The 17,713-nt window shown below is 51.4% G+C and overlaps 1 protein-coding gene across 1 annotated transcript; it reads left to right on the plus strand.

Annotated features, from left to right (window-relative positions):
* The first annotated feature begins 197 nt into the window (after positions 1-197).
* Positions 198-10,978, plus strand: Stc2 (stanniocalcin 2). The gene is made up of 4 exons (XM_051167389.1): positions 198-776; positions 2,633-2,775; positions 5,012-5,223; positions 10,069-10,978. The coding sequence occupies exons 1-4, from the start codon at positions 626-628 to the stop codon at positions 10,454-10,456; spliced, it is 894 nt and encodes a 297-aa protein (XP_051023346.1). The 5' UTR covers positions 198-625; the 3' UTR covers positions 10,457-10,978.
* The last annotated feature ends 6,735 nt before the right edge of the window (positions 10,979-17,713 follow it).

The following is a 17,713-nucleotide window of genomic DNA, read 5'->3' on the forward strand; positions in this document are numbered from 1 at the left end:
GGGGACACTGCTCCTGTGAAGACAGACCACTCCCGCCCCAGCCCCCCTTTTTTTAGTTTTTAGTTACAACTAGAGCGGGCATCTGCTTTGGAGACCTTTTTTCTCTCAGTCCATTCGGCCATTGCCCCGAAGTACCCGCACACGAGCACGCGTCCCGGGCCGCGCTCACACACAAACACGCACACACGCAAACGAGTGGCCGACTCCAGGTTTGCAACTTTGTGGGGCGCTCGCTGCGGCGCTCCGCTTCCTGAAGTAGTAGTTGGCGCAGGCCCCGCCTCCCGGCTGTGTTGTCAAACGGGCCGGGGTCTCCGATTGGTCCAGCCTCCGGGACAACACCTGCTCGACTCCTTCATTCAAGTGACACCGGAGCTTCCAGGGATATTTGAGGCACCGTCTCAGCCATCGCCAGGCACTCGCGGCGCTGCTAACGGCCTGGTCACATGCTTTCCAGAGAGCTACGGGAGGGCGCTGGGTAACCTCTATCCGCGCCGCTGCGAGGAGGAGGGAAGGGGCCAGCGAGGAGGAAGAGTGGGAGGAGGGGGAAAGCGGCGGAGGAGGAAGAGGAGGAGGAGGGGCGCACAAAGAATCCAGGTCTCCCGGCGGGAGGGGGATACCCAGAACCATGTGTGCGGAACGGCTGGGCCAGTTCGTGACCCTGGCTTTGGTGTTTGCCACCTTGGACCCGGCGCGGGGGACTGACGCCACGAACCCACCGGAAAGTCCCCAAGACAGGGGCTCCCAGCAGAAAGGCCGCCTGTCCCTGCAGAACACAGGTAAACGCGTGCGCCCTGCTGCCGGGGGGGAGAGACTACCGTGCATGCCCGCAGCGCGCCGGGTGCGTTTAGTCCCAACCGGGCGACCCGAGCTTACCCCGGGCCACGCAAACTCTTGGTAGCTCGGGACGTGCAGAAGGAAGAGTGAGGCGAAGCTGGGTCTGGGCCGGGCTCCGAGAGCCGGGAATCTGCACGTGCTAGCAGGGTGATGAAATGGCTGGGGCAGGACTTGTTGCTATCCTCCCCCGGGGCTGAGGGGAAACCAGGCAGCGCTTGATGCTGCCAGCTCCAGCTAGAGTCCCGGGCCCGGAGCAAGGCGCACTCTGCCCTAGCTGGCCGGTGCGAGGCACTGAGGGTCGCCGGAACTGGGCTCGCCCTGCACCCAGAGAACTTCGCTTCCAAGCCGGCCAGCTTGGCATGGACTGTCTCCCCTTCCCCCAAAGATGCCGGACATCCCAGAACTTTGCTGGCCAGTTAAATGGCATCAAGAACTTTTCCTTTGGGGGGAGGGGTTTCGCAAAGCGTACCTCTGGTGCTGCCGCTGTCCCTTGCTCCTAGCCAGGTCACCAAAGGAAGAATTGTTGACACTATCCGAGTCGTGCGCCGACCCCGCTCACCGGCAAGCTGCAGCGCAGAGCCTGGCGTGTGGCACACGGGGCTGGCCTTCCCAGCTCCCGGGAGAGAAGGAAACGTGTCTGCCGCTGGGTTCCTTGCTCACGCCCCCACCCCCGCTATTCCTCCTGGGCCGTGTGAACGCGGTGGCCGTGGCGTGCGTGCGTGCGTGCGCTCCTTGCCTGAGCCGGAATGCACAAATGTGGGTCAGGGACGCCCGAGTGATCACTGCCCTATCCACTGTCACACGTGGTGGAGTCAGTTCAGCCTCTCGCCCCGGCTGCCAAGGAGCTAAGTCAAGGGTCCCTAGTCCGCCCTGCCCCCTCTCGGGTATAGGTGTCCCCTCCACAAACACACGCCCCTCATCTCTCCTTGGATTTCATCTGATACGGATTCTTCGACTCGAGCCCCGCCCTTCTTCCAAAATACACTTTCCTCATGTAATTTTGCGGTTGGTTTAAATCGTGGAACTGAGTGAGCCGAGGAAGGCATGAGACTGCACTACCGCAGCCTGACAGCGCCTAGTCTGTCCTTTCAGGCTGACGAATTAGGGCATCTTGGAAGAGTAAGCAGGCTCAGGGCCTCAGGGATTCTAGGGGAGTAAGTGATATCTCACACCGGATCCCTAATTAAAAGGAACCTCCGAAGGGAATGGTGGCCGGCAGGCCCGTGGTAAGGCCAACCCCCACCTGCCTCCACTCTCAGGCTATTCCCTGGTCCAGCCTCCTTGGCCTGGCATTTTTAATGCGAGTGGTTTGGAGGCTCGGCTTTAATAGGAATCTTGTTTTGATTTTTAGGTGTTGAATCATAAAGCTGAATTGAGGTTGCTTTCTGGGGTCAGGAAGGAAATGGCCGGATCTTAACAGCAGTTGGCTTCTGCAGCCTCAAATAGAGAAGGCCATTTAATTCATGAAATGTGGTCTTGTTCTAATCGTATTTTCCCTGTAGTTGAAGCTGAAGTGTTTTCTGCTATTGAACGGAATAATCCCACAAATACCTTCATAGAGTGGAAAAGATGGGGGAGGGAGAAAAGCTCAGACTAACTTCTGTTATACTTGTTTATTTTGGCTAATTTTATAAAAATTTACAAGTGCCAATACTCCTCGTACATAGTAAATAATGACATTTTATTTCCAGTCCTTAGATTCTGAAATTGACACAGCTTTTTCCTCCTTAAATTTAACCTTAGTCCCTACTAACTTCTAGCATGGCTGAAAACTTTGCATGTAATTTTTTCATTTTAGCGGAGATCCAGCACTGTTTGGTCAACGCTGGGGATGTGGGGTGTGGCGTGTTTGAGTGTTTCGAGAACAACTCTTGTGAAATCCGGGGCTTACATGGGATTTGCATGACATTTCTGCACAACGCTGGAAAATTCGATGCCCAGGTAAAAAGAGCATATAGTGCGAAAAGCATTCTGGGTTGGTGTAGCATGGTTCAAATGTTGGCTGGAAAGGTTTTGTCAACAGATCTCCCAGACTGCTATTGGAGAGTGTGGTGTTTGTGGGTGTACAGCAGGGCACCAGTGTGTCTGCTCCGCACTGTCGTTCTGCATTCTGGAGCTGCCATTAGGACAAATCCTCCTGCATATCCTTATGCAGTCACTGCAGAGGCAGTGCAGGCTAGACACCGAAGTCATACCCAGTGACACACACACCATGTCAGGACAAGTAGCACCCAGTCCCCAGACCCCATAAAATTGGGAGGAGAGGGCTGAAGTGACAGGGACCCTGGCTATAGGTAGCAAAGGCTCTCTTAGTGTATATATGGGTAGGCAGGCTACGTGATTAACAGCCTCCAAACAACATGGAACCAGTCTCCCCTCCCAGTCTGAAACGTCGAAACCCTGACTGACTCTCGCTTGTCTTAACAGTCAGAGCTAACCTGCCTCAGATATCCCAAGGTAGATGCTGACTTGATGCTCAGGGCAGAAAACCATTAAGCAAGCTGATAGTCACAGAGGGCCCAAATGTGTGTTTAGATGGCACGTGGCATTGGGGTCACCTTTGGTTTGTGCCCTGTCTCTCAGCCCTGTTGAAACACCCCGTTGTTCTAGCTCACACACTTCCTCTCCTATCTCACTGGGGCGTGAGGACTCTGTTCGGAAGAGGCCAGCAACTGAGGTATGATTTATACAAGTCACCAGTCACCGTCCGCTGGCACCCTCTGTGGGTCAGCCTGACAAAGCAAGGCCTGGGAAACCAGAAAGGGATGTGACAGGGCTGGCAGAGGATATGAGGTAGCAGAGGGGGAAACAGAAACCAGGAGGAAAGACGGAGAACTTTGAACTCCTCAAGGCTCCTTAAGAAAGTGCCCCCCACCCCCCACCCCCAAAGAACTGACTAGAGCTAGGACACACGCAATAGGAAATCCGGAAGAGAGGAGTGTGTGGAGGGCCTTCCCACCGGATGTCAGAGAAGAATGCCAAAGACAGACTGCCACGGCCCTCACATAAATCCATCTTCCTTGTTTTGTCAACCAATAGGAATATGTTCTCAAGCTAGAGGCCTCCCTTTCAACTCACTTCTCAGCACACAACTACATAAAAAATGTGCCGAGCCCTGCCCTCCATCCCATTTGGCTCCAGCTAGAAAATCAAAGAAACAGGGGCCACAGGGAGGCTATGTGTGCCGTGGGTTTTCAACCATCAGCCACTATCTGTAGACATTTCTAAATGGGAAAACCAAAATAAATATACTGGCTGGCTTCCCACTTCCAACCTAAACTGATTTGCTTCCTCGACTCAGTGACTTCCAGACCTGCCTCTTAAAAAACAAAAGACAAGAAACAAAAAAAAAAACAAAAACAAAAAAAAAAAAACAGGGGTCACCTCTTCAGACAACTTTTTCCCATAGTAACTTGAAGGAAGATTCCTGCATAGATACCCACCAATGCCTCCAGTCCAGGTTGAGAGGAGTGAAAAAGTGGGAGCTCACCCCTACATCCTGACAGCTGTCTCCTTTCTGGCCTTGGCACGGTCTGCTGGGGTTGCTAGGAAAGAGAGCTGGGGGCCACACATATGGCTGGCTGCCTCACCCCTCTGGGGCAGAGGGAGGAGGATGCTCTTCGAAGCTCCTGTCCCACTCACATGCTGGCACACACTAGATGCCGGGTGGGCCTTTTAAAAACCATAATCCTAACCATTGAAAAGTAAAGAATGTTTCTCCTGGAAACATGAGGAAAACACAAGACCATGAGCTGGAGATCTGGAACAGAAATGAGAGGCTCCAAGAACACTGCCTCGCATGGAAGGAGAGAGAAAGACAAGTGTGCTCTTGCCTCTAATGGCAAAGGAGTTATGGCCCAATCCCCTGGTGTTCCCGAGAATTTGCTTCTGGGCAGGGCAGTCACCACCCAGCTGCCTGGAGGAAGCTGTAGATCCAGGGAAACTACAAGAGCAACTGGGGTGGGAAGAGGCAGATCCACTCTGCCAGGGGAGTCATGTCACCCTTGGCCGTGCTTCCCATAATAGTCTCTCGCCTAGAAACACATCCATCTGAGTGGAACCTTGGGACTCTGAGATCAAAAACCCCTGTGCAAACCTGACTCCGGCACCTGTCATTCCTGGCTAGTGACAACATCTCCTTTGCCCCTCCCCTCCCTTTCATGTCCTCCATCCTCAGGGCAAGTCGTTCATCAAGGATGCCCTGAGGTGCAAAGCCCACGCCCTGAGGCACAGATTTGGCTGCATCAGCAGGAAGTGCCCGGCAATAAAGGAAATGGTTTTCCAGCTGCAGAGGGAGTGCTACCTCAAGCACGACCTGTGCTCGGCGGCGCAGGAGAACGTCGGTGTGATCGTGGAGATGATCCATTTCAAGGACCTCCTGCTGCATGAGTGAGTAGCACCCCGTCCCTCAGAAGAAGAACGAACGAGAGAAAGGGGTGCCTGGCAAGGACGGGGCGGGGGGAGTGGTCCTGAGGGCTGGAAGTCTGTTCGAGGATGCTATTTGGGGAAGTGAACTGCTTTCCGGTGGATACATTTGTGGTGTGCCCCATAAAGCCCCAGAAAAATCATCAGATTTGACATCCCCACAGACAGAAACAGCCCATTATTTTTACTAAGCACAAAATAGCTACAGTCAGAAGCACGCTCTATCCTGCCTATAGGCAAGTCCCCAACTGAATGGTCCAAGTGACTCACGGACGTCTGTACAGATAGCTGGTACATACTAACATATACCTGACTTTAGGCACTGAGTGAATTTTTAAAAATGTCTACCCAGGCCCCACAACAATTCTTTATATCTCCAATTTCACAGATGAGACAACTGAGGCCTGCTGAGGCGAAAGACACACAGTTAAGGAGAAGCAAAGCTAGGGCTGAGGTCCAGCCAGTATGGCTACAACACCTACACTCTTAAATGCGCCAGTCTCATCGGCAGCTTTTTTTTTTTTTTTCTCCAGAGCCTCCCTTTCTAGCTCTGCAGAAAACACAAAGCAAACGTCAGGAACTGTAGTCAGCTAAACATGCATGCTACACTGGACTTGGAGAGTCACGATTCAGTGAGAAAGCCAAAACATCTCGTTCCTTGAAACTCACCCCAGCTGCAGGATCCTGGACTTTGCAGAGCATTTAAAGCATGCTGATAGACCATTGTTTCTAACATGCAATATGGTCGTCAGGCCCCAAAGACAGAGATACAGAGTCAAAAAAAAGGGAGCCGCCAGTTCAACAGACCAGAGCCAATCACTGCCCCATTTATGTCCACCTTTCCATGGTGGCTCATTAGGCCAGGTCAGCACAATTTTAGGGAATTTCACCCCTCAGATCATTACACAGTCTTCTCTCAGTTATGTCACCACGCTCCCTACCTTCACCAGACTAATGCCCAGATTCTGGAGGCAGCCACCTCCTGTCTCTGCTCACTCAGTTATATGGCCTTTGGTAGCTTGCAACACCTTGGTACAGTATTAAATTATTCATGGTGAAATTCTCCAAGCCACCCTTTCCAAAAGCGAAATTGTTTTGTTTGGATCTTGAGCCATACTAATACTTTACAACATATTTTTTTACTCTTTCAAATACCTACAAAGGAGCAACAGCATCAACAACAGCAATTGTCTTATTTCTCTTTGGTGGGACCTTGGCTATAGGATATCCATGGATCACCACCACTGTCTTTCCCAGCCAACTACAAGATTAGCGTCTCCATTTCATAGAGAAGTTAGTAAAGCTGCGAGCTTCAGTTTCTTACTCGTGAGATTTGATGGGTACCTTGCAGCCCAGCGATTGCAGTCTTCTCTCGAGATCCACAGGGGATGGTGCAAGGACCTCCCCTACAGATCAATACCCATGAATGAGAAAGTCTCAGGTATACTGATGGACTGTTTGCACATGACTTAGGGCCGCCCCACCTACTCTGGACGAGTCCTAGTACCTGGAGACAAGGCAACTGCAGTTTGAGGCTGCGTCAGGATGGAGGCGGGCTGTTTATGAACACGGATCTCTGATTGGCTAGTCGAATCCACAAGCACAGAGCTGACTGTGTATACCTAAAACAGCATAGGCCAGCTGTGAGGATGCCAACAGCCCTGCTCCTCCCTGGCCTGTTCCTGCTAGACCTGCAAGGCTTCATGATGTACAACCAGGGTTCTTCCTTTTCTTAATTAATCACTCCCTCGTTGTGACCTGAGGGCACTGTGGGAGCCTTTTTCCTTCGAGGTGCTCTCAAAAGAGCCACATGTTTACGGCTGAGGAACCTCTGAAGGCTATCTTGGTGACATGTTTAAGATGGCTTCTTGGCCTTGAGAGTGAGAGGTTGGGAGCCCATTGTATGTCCATGATATATCCCTGGAGTGTGTGACGTGTTAGTATTTTCTGGGGGGAAAAAAGGGCCCTTGGGAAAGCTCACTATTTTTAGGTTTGGGGAACATACACCCCACCCTAGAATTTAGGAAGAGTTGCAGCACCATGGTGTTTTAGTGTCTCTTCTATGGGAGCACGGCCTCTATACCAGGGACTTGTTTCCAAGGAGCCCCCAAACCAGTGAGAATAAGCAATGGCAGCCAACACTGGCCTGCTCTGGAGAAGCAGGTGGCCTGCCCTGAGCAGAGGCGTGGGTGTCTTAGGAACACTGCCAGGAGACCACGTGCAGGGCTCCCTTCTCCTGCTAAGCCAGCCCTGCTGGGCAGTGGGTTGTGCCAAACTCTAGCTCCCTGAAACTGTCCGCTCCCTGTCGCAACGCAGCGATGCTGTGTCCCGGCTTCAACTTCGAACTGAAATTGCCTGAACTCTTCCAGATTTTTCAACCAGCTTAACTGATGGATGAACACGTTCGGCCCCGAGATACCAGGATTGTTGCCGTCTCAGAATCTGTGGCAACAGTCACAAACAAGAGGACGGGAGCCAGATTTGCCTTTTTCCTCCTCCAAGAGGAGGAAATCAGTCGCTGCAGAATCCAAACCGCTCCATTCCTCTACTAGGCTTATGCTAGGAGTAGGGGCAGCAGCAGTGTCCCCTCTACTGCCAGCTTGCCCCGTCACCGCCATCTGTCCACCTCACTCTCTCCTTATCGTCTGCCTCCCCCTAGCTGTGGCCAGTCTCCCTTGGCCTCTGCACACCCTGTTCATCAGGTGCTGGCAAGCCACCTAGGGTTTGGAGACTCAGGCACAAACCCCTCTACCCTCCTTCAGCCTTGCTGATACTCAGTTGAGTGCTTGGTTCTGTCATCAGACAGGCTCAGCCTGCAGCCTAAGAAGGCACCTTGCCAACCCAAAGTGAGGCTTAGATTAACTTACTTGGCCACACACATACACACACACACACACACACACACACACACACACACACACACACCCTCCCTCCCCACAAGGGCTCAGCTTCCTCCCTGAGAGAGAAGACAGAGGAAGCTGAGGAGAGGGGAAACTATTGCTGCCTCAGGAGGTCAGTGTCGGTCTTACAGGGCCAGGGTTCAATGGCAGATACACACAGTAGAGATGGCCCCAGAGATAGCTGGGTTCCCGGGAGAGTTTCTTTTAAGGATAGAAGCTTAGATGGAAGGATCGGTTCAGGAGCCCTGATAGAGCCAGCAAGTGACCGAACATCTTCCTCCCACTTTCAGATGGACTCAGTAGACTTGAGCTTCATAAGATGATATTTGTTTCCAAAAGGTGAAAGAGTGTGGGCAGCTCTCAGCATCCCTTTCTATGTGCTCAAGGAGACCGTGTCAAACTGTCCCTCCCACTTGCAGAGGCCTGCTTGAGAGCACCTCAGGACCTTGCCCACCAGCCATGCACAGATACCAAAAGAATGAAGAAGGCCTCAAAACTCAGTTCCAGAACATTCCTTCTTGCTGTCCCCAAGCCAGGCCTTCCTTGCCTGGGCACTCCCAAAAGGGACTTTCCTTCTCCCTCTTCCCGTTTGAGGAAGAACCAGCAGAAGCAGCAGTGACTATGGGACACATCTTAGAACATATGCTGCCTTTTCTGCAGAGCAACAGTTGCCAACTTACAGGGGAAAGACTACAAGGAACCTGGGGTAGCCACCCAAGAGTCAGGTCAAGTCTCTGGGAGAAGAGAGCCTTTGCTCCTTATAAGGAGCTGCACATCCCACAGTGATTTCCCTACAGAGGGTGGCAGAGTCGAGGGTGGGAGTGGAGGGTGTATGTCAGGGGCAGATATGTCCAGGACTTTTACTTGCTACAGACTGCCTAAATCTAGATAGCCACACAGTCACGTGACGCATCCCACATCCTTCTTGGAATCTTAAGAGGCCATGAGAGTTAAGAAAGGCTCAGTGAATAGGCCCTGAGAACTCACTGGTGGACATTTGCTTTGCCAGATAGGCCCATAAATAATTCAAAGAACGGGCACACCTCCTCTGTACCCCGAGGTGAAGTCCTCCATCAATTTGACTAAAGAACAACTCGGGGTACAGGTGGGGAGCAAAGCTCTGAGCCCAGAACAGACCGTGTTTGTTTCCCAGACAGCTGTCTCGCTCTGGACATGGGCTGACTGTGAGGTCTCTGGACAGTAATCCCAACTCCCTGCTACCTGCAGAGGGAGGTGACACCACAGAGAAGAGGTCTTCCACGGCACAGCTCAGTCCATTCCTGACTCCCCCAGACAAAGGCACACCCAGCAGCTTTCCGAAAAGCCCTCCTTTTGAAAGCCTAAACGAGGGGCACACGGATACCTCCAGGAGAGCCTCGGAGACGCCACCTACATAGGGCAAGGATGGAGGCTCCTGCAAGCTGCTCAGGAACTCCTTCTTAGTCCAACACTTGCTGGATTCTTCACTGAAAGCACAGATATGCGCACGCGCACGCGCACACCAATTTGATGTTGAAGGCCCTTTAACGTTTGCCACTCCAGTCAAAACTCACCAGTTCCTGCAGCCTGGACGTGCCCAGAGCGCCGCTGCTCTCCTGTTTACACACCTGGCTCACCTGAAATGCCTACCTTAGTGCCCTAGCCCTTAGCTTTCCTTCTGCGTAGTCATACACAGCCAGTGGCCCCTTGTCCTGGGGCTCTCCGCCTATTTGAGGATCAAGAACCTCCCTTAATACTCTCCGTTGCCTGCCATGGAACCTAGTCCACAAAGATCACCCGCTGAACCCAAGTTAAGCACTGGCTTCTTCTTGGTGTAGTCACAACCCTCCCCCCACCCCCACCCCCCGCCCGGGACTCCCTTTTGGACGTGTTCCATTCTTAGTCTTTCCCCCTCTGTTCCCATCTCTAGGCCCTATGTGGACCTTGTGAATCTGCTGTTAACCTGCGGGGAAGAGGTGAAGGAGGCGGTCACCCGCAGCGTCCAGGCTCAGTGTGAACAGAACTGGGGAGGCCTGTGCTCCATCCTGAGCTTCTGCACGTCCAACATACAGAGACCGCCCACCACAGCCCCTGAGCGCCAGCCCCTGGGAGACAGGGCCCAACTCTCCAGGCCTCACCACGGCAACATAGGCCACTATCTAACAGAAGGCAGCAGAGGCGCCAAGGGTGAGCGAGGGAGCAAAAGCCACCCGAATGCGCATGCCCGAGGCGGAGCAGGTGGCCAGAGCGCCCAGGGACCCTCGGGAAGCAGCGAGTGGGAAGAAGAACAGTCTGAGTATTCCGACATCCGGAGGTGAAATGAAAACCCAGCCACGATAGCTTTCCTCCGGGCCGTCCATTTTCTTATCTATGGACATTCCAAAACATTTACATTAAAAGAGGGGGGAATGTCACACGCAGGATGTGTGCGAATTGTGGACTTCGTGCAGGTGTCTGAACAGGTGAGCTAGAGATTCCAGGGCAGCAAAGTCTCAGGTGCCCAATGGATTGGCATCTACGGAAGCTTATTGGAGGGAGTGTTGCCCTGAGCCGGCCTTGTAACTTTGTCCGGTTCAGTCTGTGGAGCTAGTGGGTTGTCTAAGGTGAGCTCTGTTGGGGGGAGGTCAGACAGGAGGGAAGAGGCCACACATGCGAGCCAGGCCTTCCTCCACAGTTTCCACTGCTATCTGCAGGGGGCAGGGCAGCTGGGTTCCGGGGGCAAGAGTGAGTGGGAAGTGTAGCCAAAAAGGCAGAGGGAAAACCAGACAGGATGAAGGGGCTTAGCCGTGCTCAGTGCCAAACTGAAGTTGGGTGCCGTGTGTGGGACTTGTATTTCAAGACTGCTGAAAAGGACACGACGTAGTACATTTACTGGGTGTCGTTTCTGAGCCATTGTTCTGTCTGAGGGACACTGAAGGAGTGGCCCCCGTCTGTTTATTTTGACCACTGTTTCAGATCTCAATTTTACCTTTTTTTTTTTTTAATCTATTGACATCTTCATGTCTGTCATCAAAATAAATGGCCTTTCAACCCAAATAACTGGGTCACAAAACCAGCTCAGAGGAGGAATAAAATTGACCCCAGCCCATCTCTGGAGGGTAAATTTTTGTGAGTTCTATTAAAAAAAAAAAAAAAAAAAAAAAAAAAAAAAAAAAAAGCTCAAACAGCACTGTGCCTATATGGGCTTCTAGCCCCAGAACAGACTGACAGCTACAGGGGGAAAGAACACACCAGGAGTCCTTCCCTTCGCTAAGCTTTCCCTGGAGTTTTGCTATCTCAACATGACCTCAGCCAAGGTCCATGAGCCTGTATATTGAATCTGTGTGGCCAAGTTGATGCCATGCGATGCCAGAGAGAGAGAGAGAAGAGAAAAAGACATCAAGACCGCTAAGTAAATTGCCTTTTGGGAATGTCACCCTCCGCTTACTTGGGTGAATAGCTTAATCTCTAAGAGACAGGGCTTTCCACAGCCAAAGTGGAAATTTAGCAACAAGGAGAGAAGCGGGTGGACAAAAGAAAGGCCAAAGGGGAGCGAAGCAACGGCAACTGCCCGGCACTAGCATCTCCCCCTCTGTAGCTGTCACAGTTGTCCCTCTAGCAGCCGGAGCACACAGAGCCAGTGCTGCTGGACTGGATGGTATCCTGGGCCAGGTCTCTTAGAGCAAGGCTCAGCCAACTTCTTCTATGAAGAGCCAAATAGTAATTAGAGAGTTTCAGTTCGGCAGGCCACATGGCTTCTGCTGCCACCAGCCAGCTCTGCCATCACAGCACAAAAGCACCCTCTGCCACACAAATGGGAGGGCTTGGCTCTCTTCCACTAAGATTGTCTTCAACAGGCACCCAGCTGGGCTTGGCCCACAGACCATACACAGCATACTCCCTGTTTTAGGGAGCAGGGTGAAAAGCATGCATTCTGCCTTACCTAACCACTCTAGTTCTCCCTGGAAAGCCCCTGAGGCCAGAGGCAGCCATATTTCTCTGAGCACATACCCAAACTCAGCTGGTGTCTCTATGTGCAGAAGCCAACCTCAGTCGCTCATAGGCTATGCTTTAAAAAAAAAAAAAAAAAAAAAAAATTAAAAATCATTTGGGGAGGGGTGGGCCGGTGAAGTGCTGGGAAACCCCCAGAAAAGTGGGGGGCTGCAGAGAGCAAAGGAGTTATGCCCGGAAGCAAGGAGGCCCAGCATGCCAGGCTCTGCCACCGGAAGTAAATGTCGATTATGGCACTCTCATGCCATGCGTCTGTGTGGCACCTTGACTGTTTCTGCTTATATCGTTCACAAACATTCGCCTTCATTCCTGGCTCAGCTGCTCATTTGTCCCCAGCGTCTGGAATGGGTTTGTCGGTGTCCTGTGTTCACTTACTGATGTCCCCTTTGTTGTTTCTACTGTAAATATTTGTTGTTTGTATTTATTATCTCAGTGTCCCCCACCCCCCCCCCCCCCCCCCCAAAGGCATAAAATCACTTCCTATTTTCATTTGAATCCACTGACTGATCTCTGCTGTGTATTTTCTGTGCCTCGGTCACGCCTTCACACTCCAAAAAAACTTTTTAAATCATTTCATAGTTCCTTATGTGCTTAGAAACATAGAATGTATTTCTCTCTCAGGTCCTTTGGCTCAAGACTGTCCAAATTCTTATGTGCCTGGTGGGGGCCTTTGCACAGCCTCAAATGCAAGCAAGGCAGCTGCTGAAAACAGCCCCGGCCTAGGTCTCAGGCTTCACACACGTTGACTCGGTAGCTTTCCTGTGAGGAAGGATATGGGTGTCCAAATAAAGATACAGTGTTTATTTTGAGCTTCAGATCTTAACAAGATGATCTGAACATCTCTCCTTTGTATCAATAAATAGCCCTGTTATTCTAAAATGAGAGGGCCAAAGACAGCAGAACACTGACAACTCAAAACCCAATAGACAGGTGACACTAGCCCAGTCGTCCTTACACACACACACACACACACACACACACACACACACACACACACACACGCTGAAACTCTGAAGCTGGCCAGTGGTGTCACTGAAACAGCACGGGAACACTGTTCCTGGCACCCACTTCCTAAGGAAGCACTGTACCGTGTGGGCCTACTAAGTCAGAGAGAGACGATGGGCCCTGGATGCTGTCACACTGCGTGGTTTTCCTTTGAGCATTAATAAAGGTGTTAAATAAATGGCCCTGCACTTGAGCAGTGTTGCTTCTGGGCAGCTTTGATGTGAGGTGTGAAGGGAGATAACCGAACAGGAGGGATGTTGACGTTGCGTTGCGTATACCCCTTACTTGTAGGGGGGAAGCCAGGTGAAGAAGCCCCACCCCACCCCCTCTCAGGACTTCCTCGTCCCAGGGACTCTGGCCAAGGCCCCACAGGAGCCACCAAAACAAAGAGGAAGAGGAATTCTCTGCCACTGACCTGGAAATACCACCCATAGCCCAACCAGCTCTCAAAGCTCGCTCACTCCACTGTTGCCTTCCAATGCCACACCTTCCTTCAGCCGTGCCATCAGCCTACCCACTCAGGGCCTTAGGATCTGCTGGGTGGCTCGCCAGCTCCTTCCCAGCTCTTGGCTACCACTGCCAAGCAAAGCTTGAGCTGTTCTTCACTTGCAGCTTGCATGGCCACAGTGCCCACGCTGTATGCCAGGCATCCTGGTGGACATCAAGCAAGCGTTATCCCATCCTGAGTCCCACAGTCTCGACAACTGTCCCCCGTTTGACAGGCAAAGAAGGCCAGGCGGGCCAGTGAATCATCTCAAGGAGTAAAAGGCTCTTGCTGTCAAGCCCTGGTGTCCTGAGTTCATTCCCTCAGGACCTTCCTAGTGGAAGGAGAGAAACAGCTCCTAAAAGTTGCCCTCTGACCTCCACATGCTCACTGTGACGTGGGGTGGCAGGGGCAGGAGGGGGGGCAGAGGGGGAGGAAGTACTTCCTCGGGTACATACACATGTAGATAATAAATACAAATAAATGAATGAATGAGTAAGCAAATAAACAAATGAATAGATAAATAAGGTCCCTATTTGGCATGAGGCCTGGGGAAAGAGGAAGTCTACACTTGTACATTCTGCTGTGGAGCAGAGAAGAGAATAGATGGGTGCCCTCACTTTTGCTTCCACAGAGCCTGAAAGGGCTGGCTGACACAGACAGACATGAGGGAGTGGGTGCAGCGGCTGCTCCACTTATCCAGATGTGGATGACTTTGCAAATGTTTTCCCCCCCTTAGGCCATTGAGGAAAGCACCTTGGGACCAGCTGACTGGTATGAACCCACCGTGAATACTTCCTTCATCAAACTCACCCCAAGGCCAGCCCTATCTGAGGATCAAGGTGGACTGTGCTGTCCGCGACAGTCATGGGCAGCGTGGCAGCTGCCAAGGCTTGAGGGCCAGTGGTGTGCCCCTGTTTCTGCTGGTGTTTAACAGATGGCATTTCCAAACCCCGATTTACAGGTAAAGAAAGCGAGGCTCAAAGGCATCTCAGTCTCAGTGACAAAGCGACCCAGCTCCTGAAGTGACAAGCAGCTGCCCAGTGACTCCTCTGACACTTCTCTCATCCCGGGTCTGAGCACACGGGCTTAATGCACACAAGTGAATTCAGACAGGCAGCTGCCTCCCCAAACTCTCTCGTGGCTAGATTATTAGGATTGGGAAGACAGAAAGCAGAAAGGCCTCAAATATGCTGGGTCTAAACGAAGTTTCCCAAGGGATATGGAGACACACCCCAAAATCTGGAGAAAGAAATCTGAGTTTGTGCTGAAGTCAACAAAAAAAAAAAAAAAAAAGAAAGAAAGAAAGCAAAGAAAAGAAAAGAAAAGAAAGTCCCCTGCTGAGGAGGGGACAAGCCTTGGCCAGAGAACAGCTTTTATGTGAATTATTTTTTGTGGGTGAAGAAGAGAAGGAACCAGCTTTGGCCTGGAGTCCCATGTTGCTGCTTGCATAAGCCGTTCAGTTTTATCACTCCTCCAAACAGGGGAGTGCGGGAGGGGCGGGGGGAGTCCTCTCCAAAGAGAAGAAAAGTCACAGGGCCAACTTGAATTCATGCCTGAAATAGATGCCAACACAGTGTACCCTGTCACTTGACAGGACCCAGACTTCACGACTCCTTTGGGTCTGCACTCAGCCATCACTGAACATCACATGCGCCCAGATGAGCTACAGTGATGTAGTGGGAATGGGATAGGCAAGAAAAGTTCCACCGAGGAACTCGCAAGGGGTGGCGGCTTCTGAACAGGTGGTAAACAGAGTCATCAGTGGGTCCTGTTTCCCAATACACGGGGTCCAAAAATGGTTATAACTCTGAAACTGAGTCAGGGGAAGGCCATACAAAATAAAAAATAAAAAGAGCTATGCTAAAGGGCACTGGGACCACTTGTTTGCCCTCCTGGTTAGCAGTGATTGCAAGAGGGGCTGAGCGTGCAGACAGCATCATGCCGACGGACGGAGCAGCGTCCCTCTGCCTTAGCAGTGTTTGTCCGGCAGCTGGTCTAACCGGCTCACCTTTCTGTGGGTCAGAAACTTGGAAAGAGTTCCTCCAGGTGATTATTCTTCCCCGACATTTCCTGGGTAACAAGTGACCAACCGGAGGCTCCACTCCCAAGATTCCAGCATCCTCTACAAGATGGCGCCTCCATGCTCCCATCCCATCCCTTCCTCTGTTCCTCATCCTCCAAGACCTCTCAGAACATGGCTGCCTGTGGGTAATTTTCCTTTGCCATAGTAACTGGCTCTTCCCAAGACAGGCTAGTGGACATTACAGCATTTTCTTCAAATCCAAACTGTGGTTTGAGTTTACTCGGGACCTAAATAAAATATATTCAGAGCAAGATAGACTTCACTTTTTTCTTTTTTCTTTCTTTCTTTTTTTTTCAGTTACTTGTATGAAAGAGTGAATGATACAGTTTTCCTAAAACTGCCAAAATTTTCAATCAAAAAAGTTTCAGTTCCAAGCCGGATACGGTGGCACATGCCTTTAATCCCAGCACCTGGGAGGCAGAGCAGGCAGATCTCTGAGGTCGAGGCCAGCTGGTCTACAAAGAGAGTTCCAGGACAGCCAGGGCAACACAGAAAACCCCTGTCTCAAAAAAAAAACAAAAACAAAACAAAAAGATTCAGTTCCTAACACAATGCCACAGTGCTTTCTGGTAGTCTGGCTTTGCTAAGTTAGGATTTTTCAAATGCAACAGAAAGAGATGGAGACACAGCCCCGTAGTGGAAAGGTGTCCAATGTCAAGCCAGATGACCTGAGTTCAATGTCCAGGCCCCACAACGTGAAGGGCGAGAACTTAACCCTCGAAAGCTGTCCTCTAACTGCCACATGTATTTATTTATATGTGCATGCACACGCGCAACAAATAAGCAAATCATGTAACTAATTAAATAAATTAAATTACTAGGAAACTTAACTTTGGAATCGGGAGTCATGGGCAAGGAAGGGTACCAGTCCACCCCCTCACTCACCCTGTGCCCTCTGCACCTGCTCTGAACAGACAGTAGAAAAAGAAATACGAACTTGAGCAAGTGAGGATGGTGAGACTGCCCCTGACGAACCAAGCTTAACTTTCTGAGTCTGTTCCCTCAACTGCTCCCATCTTCCTGCTTCCCTCAGAAGGCAGCATGGCCGTAAATGACCACAGCTATAAGAAGAGTCACAGTGCACAGGACATGCTTTTGACTCAGTGGAACTGCACATAAGGAATGGCTTGGAAGGCTGAGGCCTAAAGCTCGGGAAACCCACAGGGTGTGCTGGCCTTCCCTTTAACTCTGTCCTCCTGCCCATTTTCTGCCCTAGCATCCCTTTTCAAAGGTGAGCTACAAAGTCTTTGAGAGACAGAAGGAAGGAGCGGTGTGAACAGTGGGAACTCACCGAAACTCCTATGAAGGATTGAGGACTTACAGGGTGGGCCCTGACGGAGTCCCTGGCTCACTCTAAGGCAGCAAGCAGTCCCAGAGGACTTCCCCCGTGCTGGGGGTTCACAGGCCACTAAAGAGATTTGTGGAAGCTCAATTGGTCAGTGGGAGACCTTGCTAGGAGTGAAACCTTCCTGCCAGGCACTCCCCGAAAATCTCAAGGCAGGGTCCTCCCGGCCCAGCCAGCTTGCAGGTCTTCTCTATGAGGCAGGAGAGACTGGAGGGAAGAGATTAGGGTCCAGGACCCACTCTGCCCCAGGCCAAGGTTCCTAAGTGTTTGACATTTGGAAAAGATCTGGTCTGGATGAGCCAAGGATTTGGGCAGGGCTCCTTCCAGCTCCTGGGAGTGTCAGGAGGAGGAGGAGGAAAGTGACTCAGCTGAAATGGGAAGAAATATATTTTTAAAAAGCTAACGGATAAAGGCACAATGGTACAAAACGTAACCCAGGATGTGGTCCAAATACTTCCTTAGAGAAAGCAGGTGAATTTCCAAAAAACCAGAGAACTTGCTCAGGTTTCTAAACCAAGAATAACACCAGGCACTGGAGACAGTCTTCTGGGCTGGGCGGGTCCCCGGCCCCCAGAAGCCTCCTCAGCCCTGGCTCCCTAAGAACTGGTGCCATCTCAGATGGAGAATTGCTGAGTACCACCAGGCCATAGGCCATGCTGCCCAAT

The sequence above is a fragment of the Acomys russatus genome, chromosome 25 (genome assembly GCF_903995435.1).
Source record: "Acomys russatus chromosome 25, mAcoRus1.1, whole genome shotgun sequence".
NCBI classification, from domain to species: Eukaryota; Metazoa; Chordata; class Mammalia; order Rodentia; family Muridae; genus Acomys; species Acomys russatus.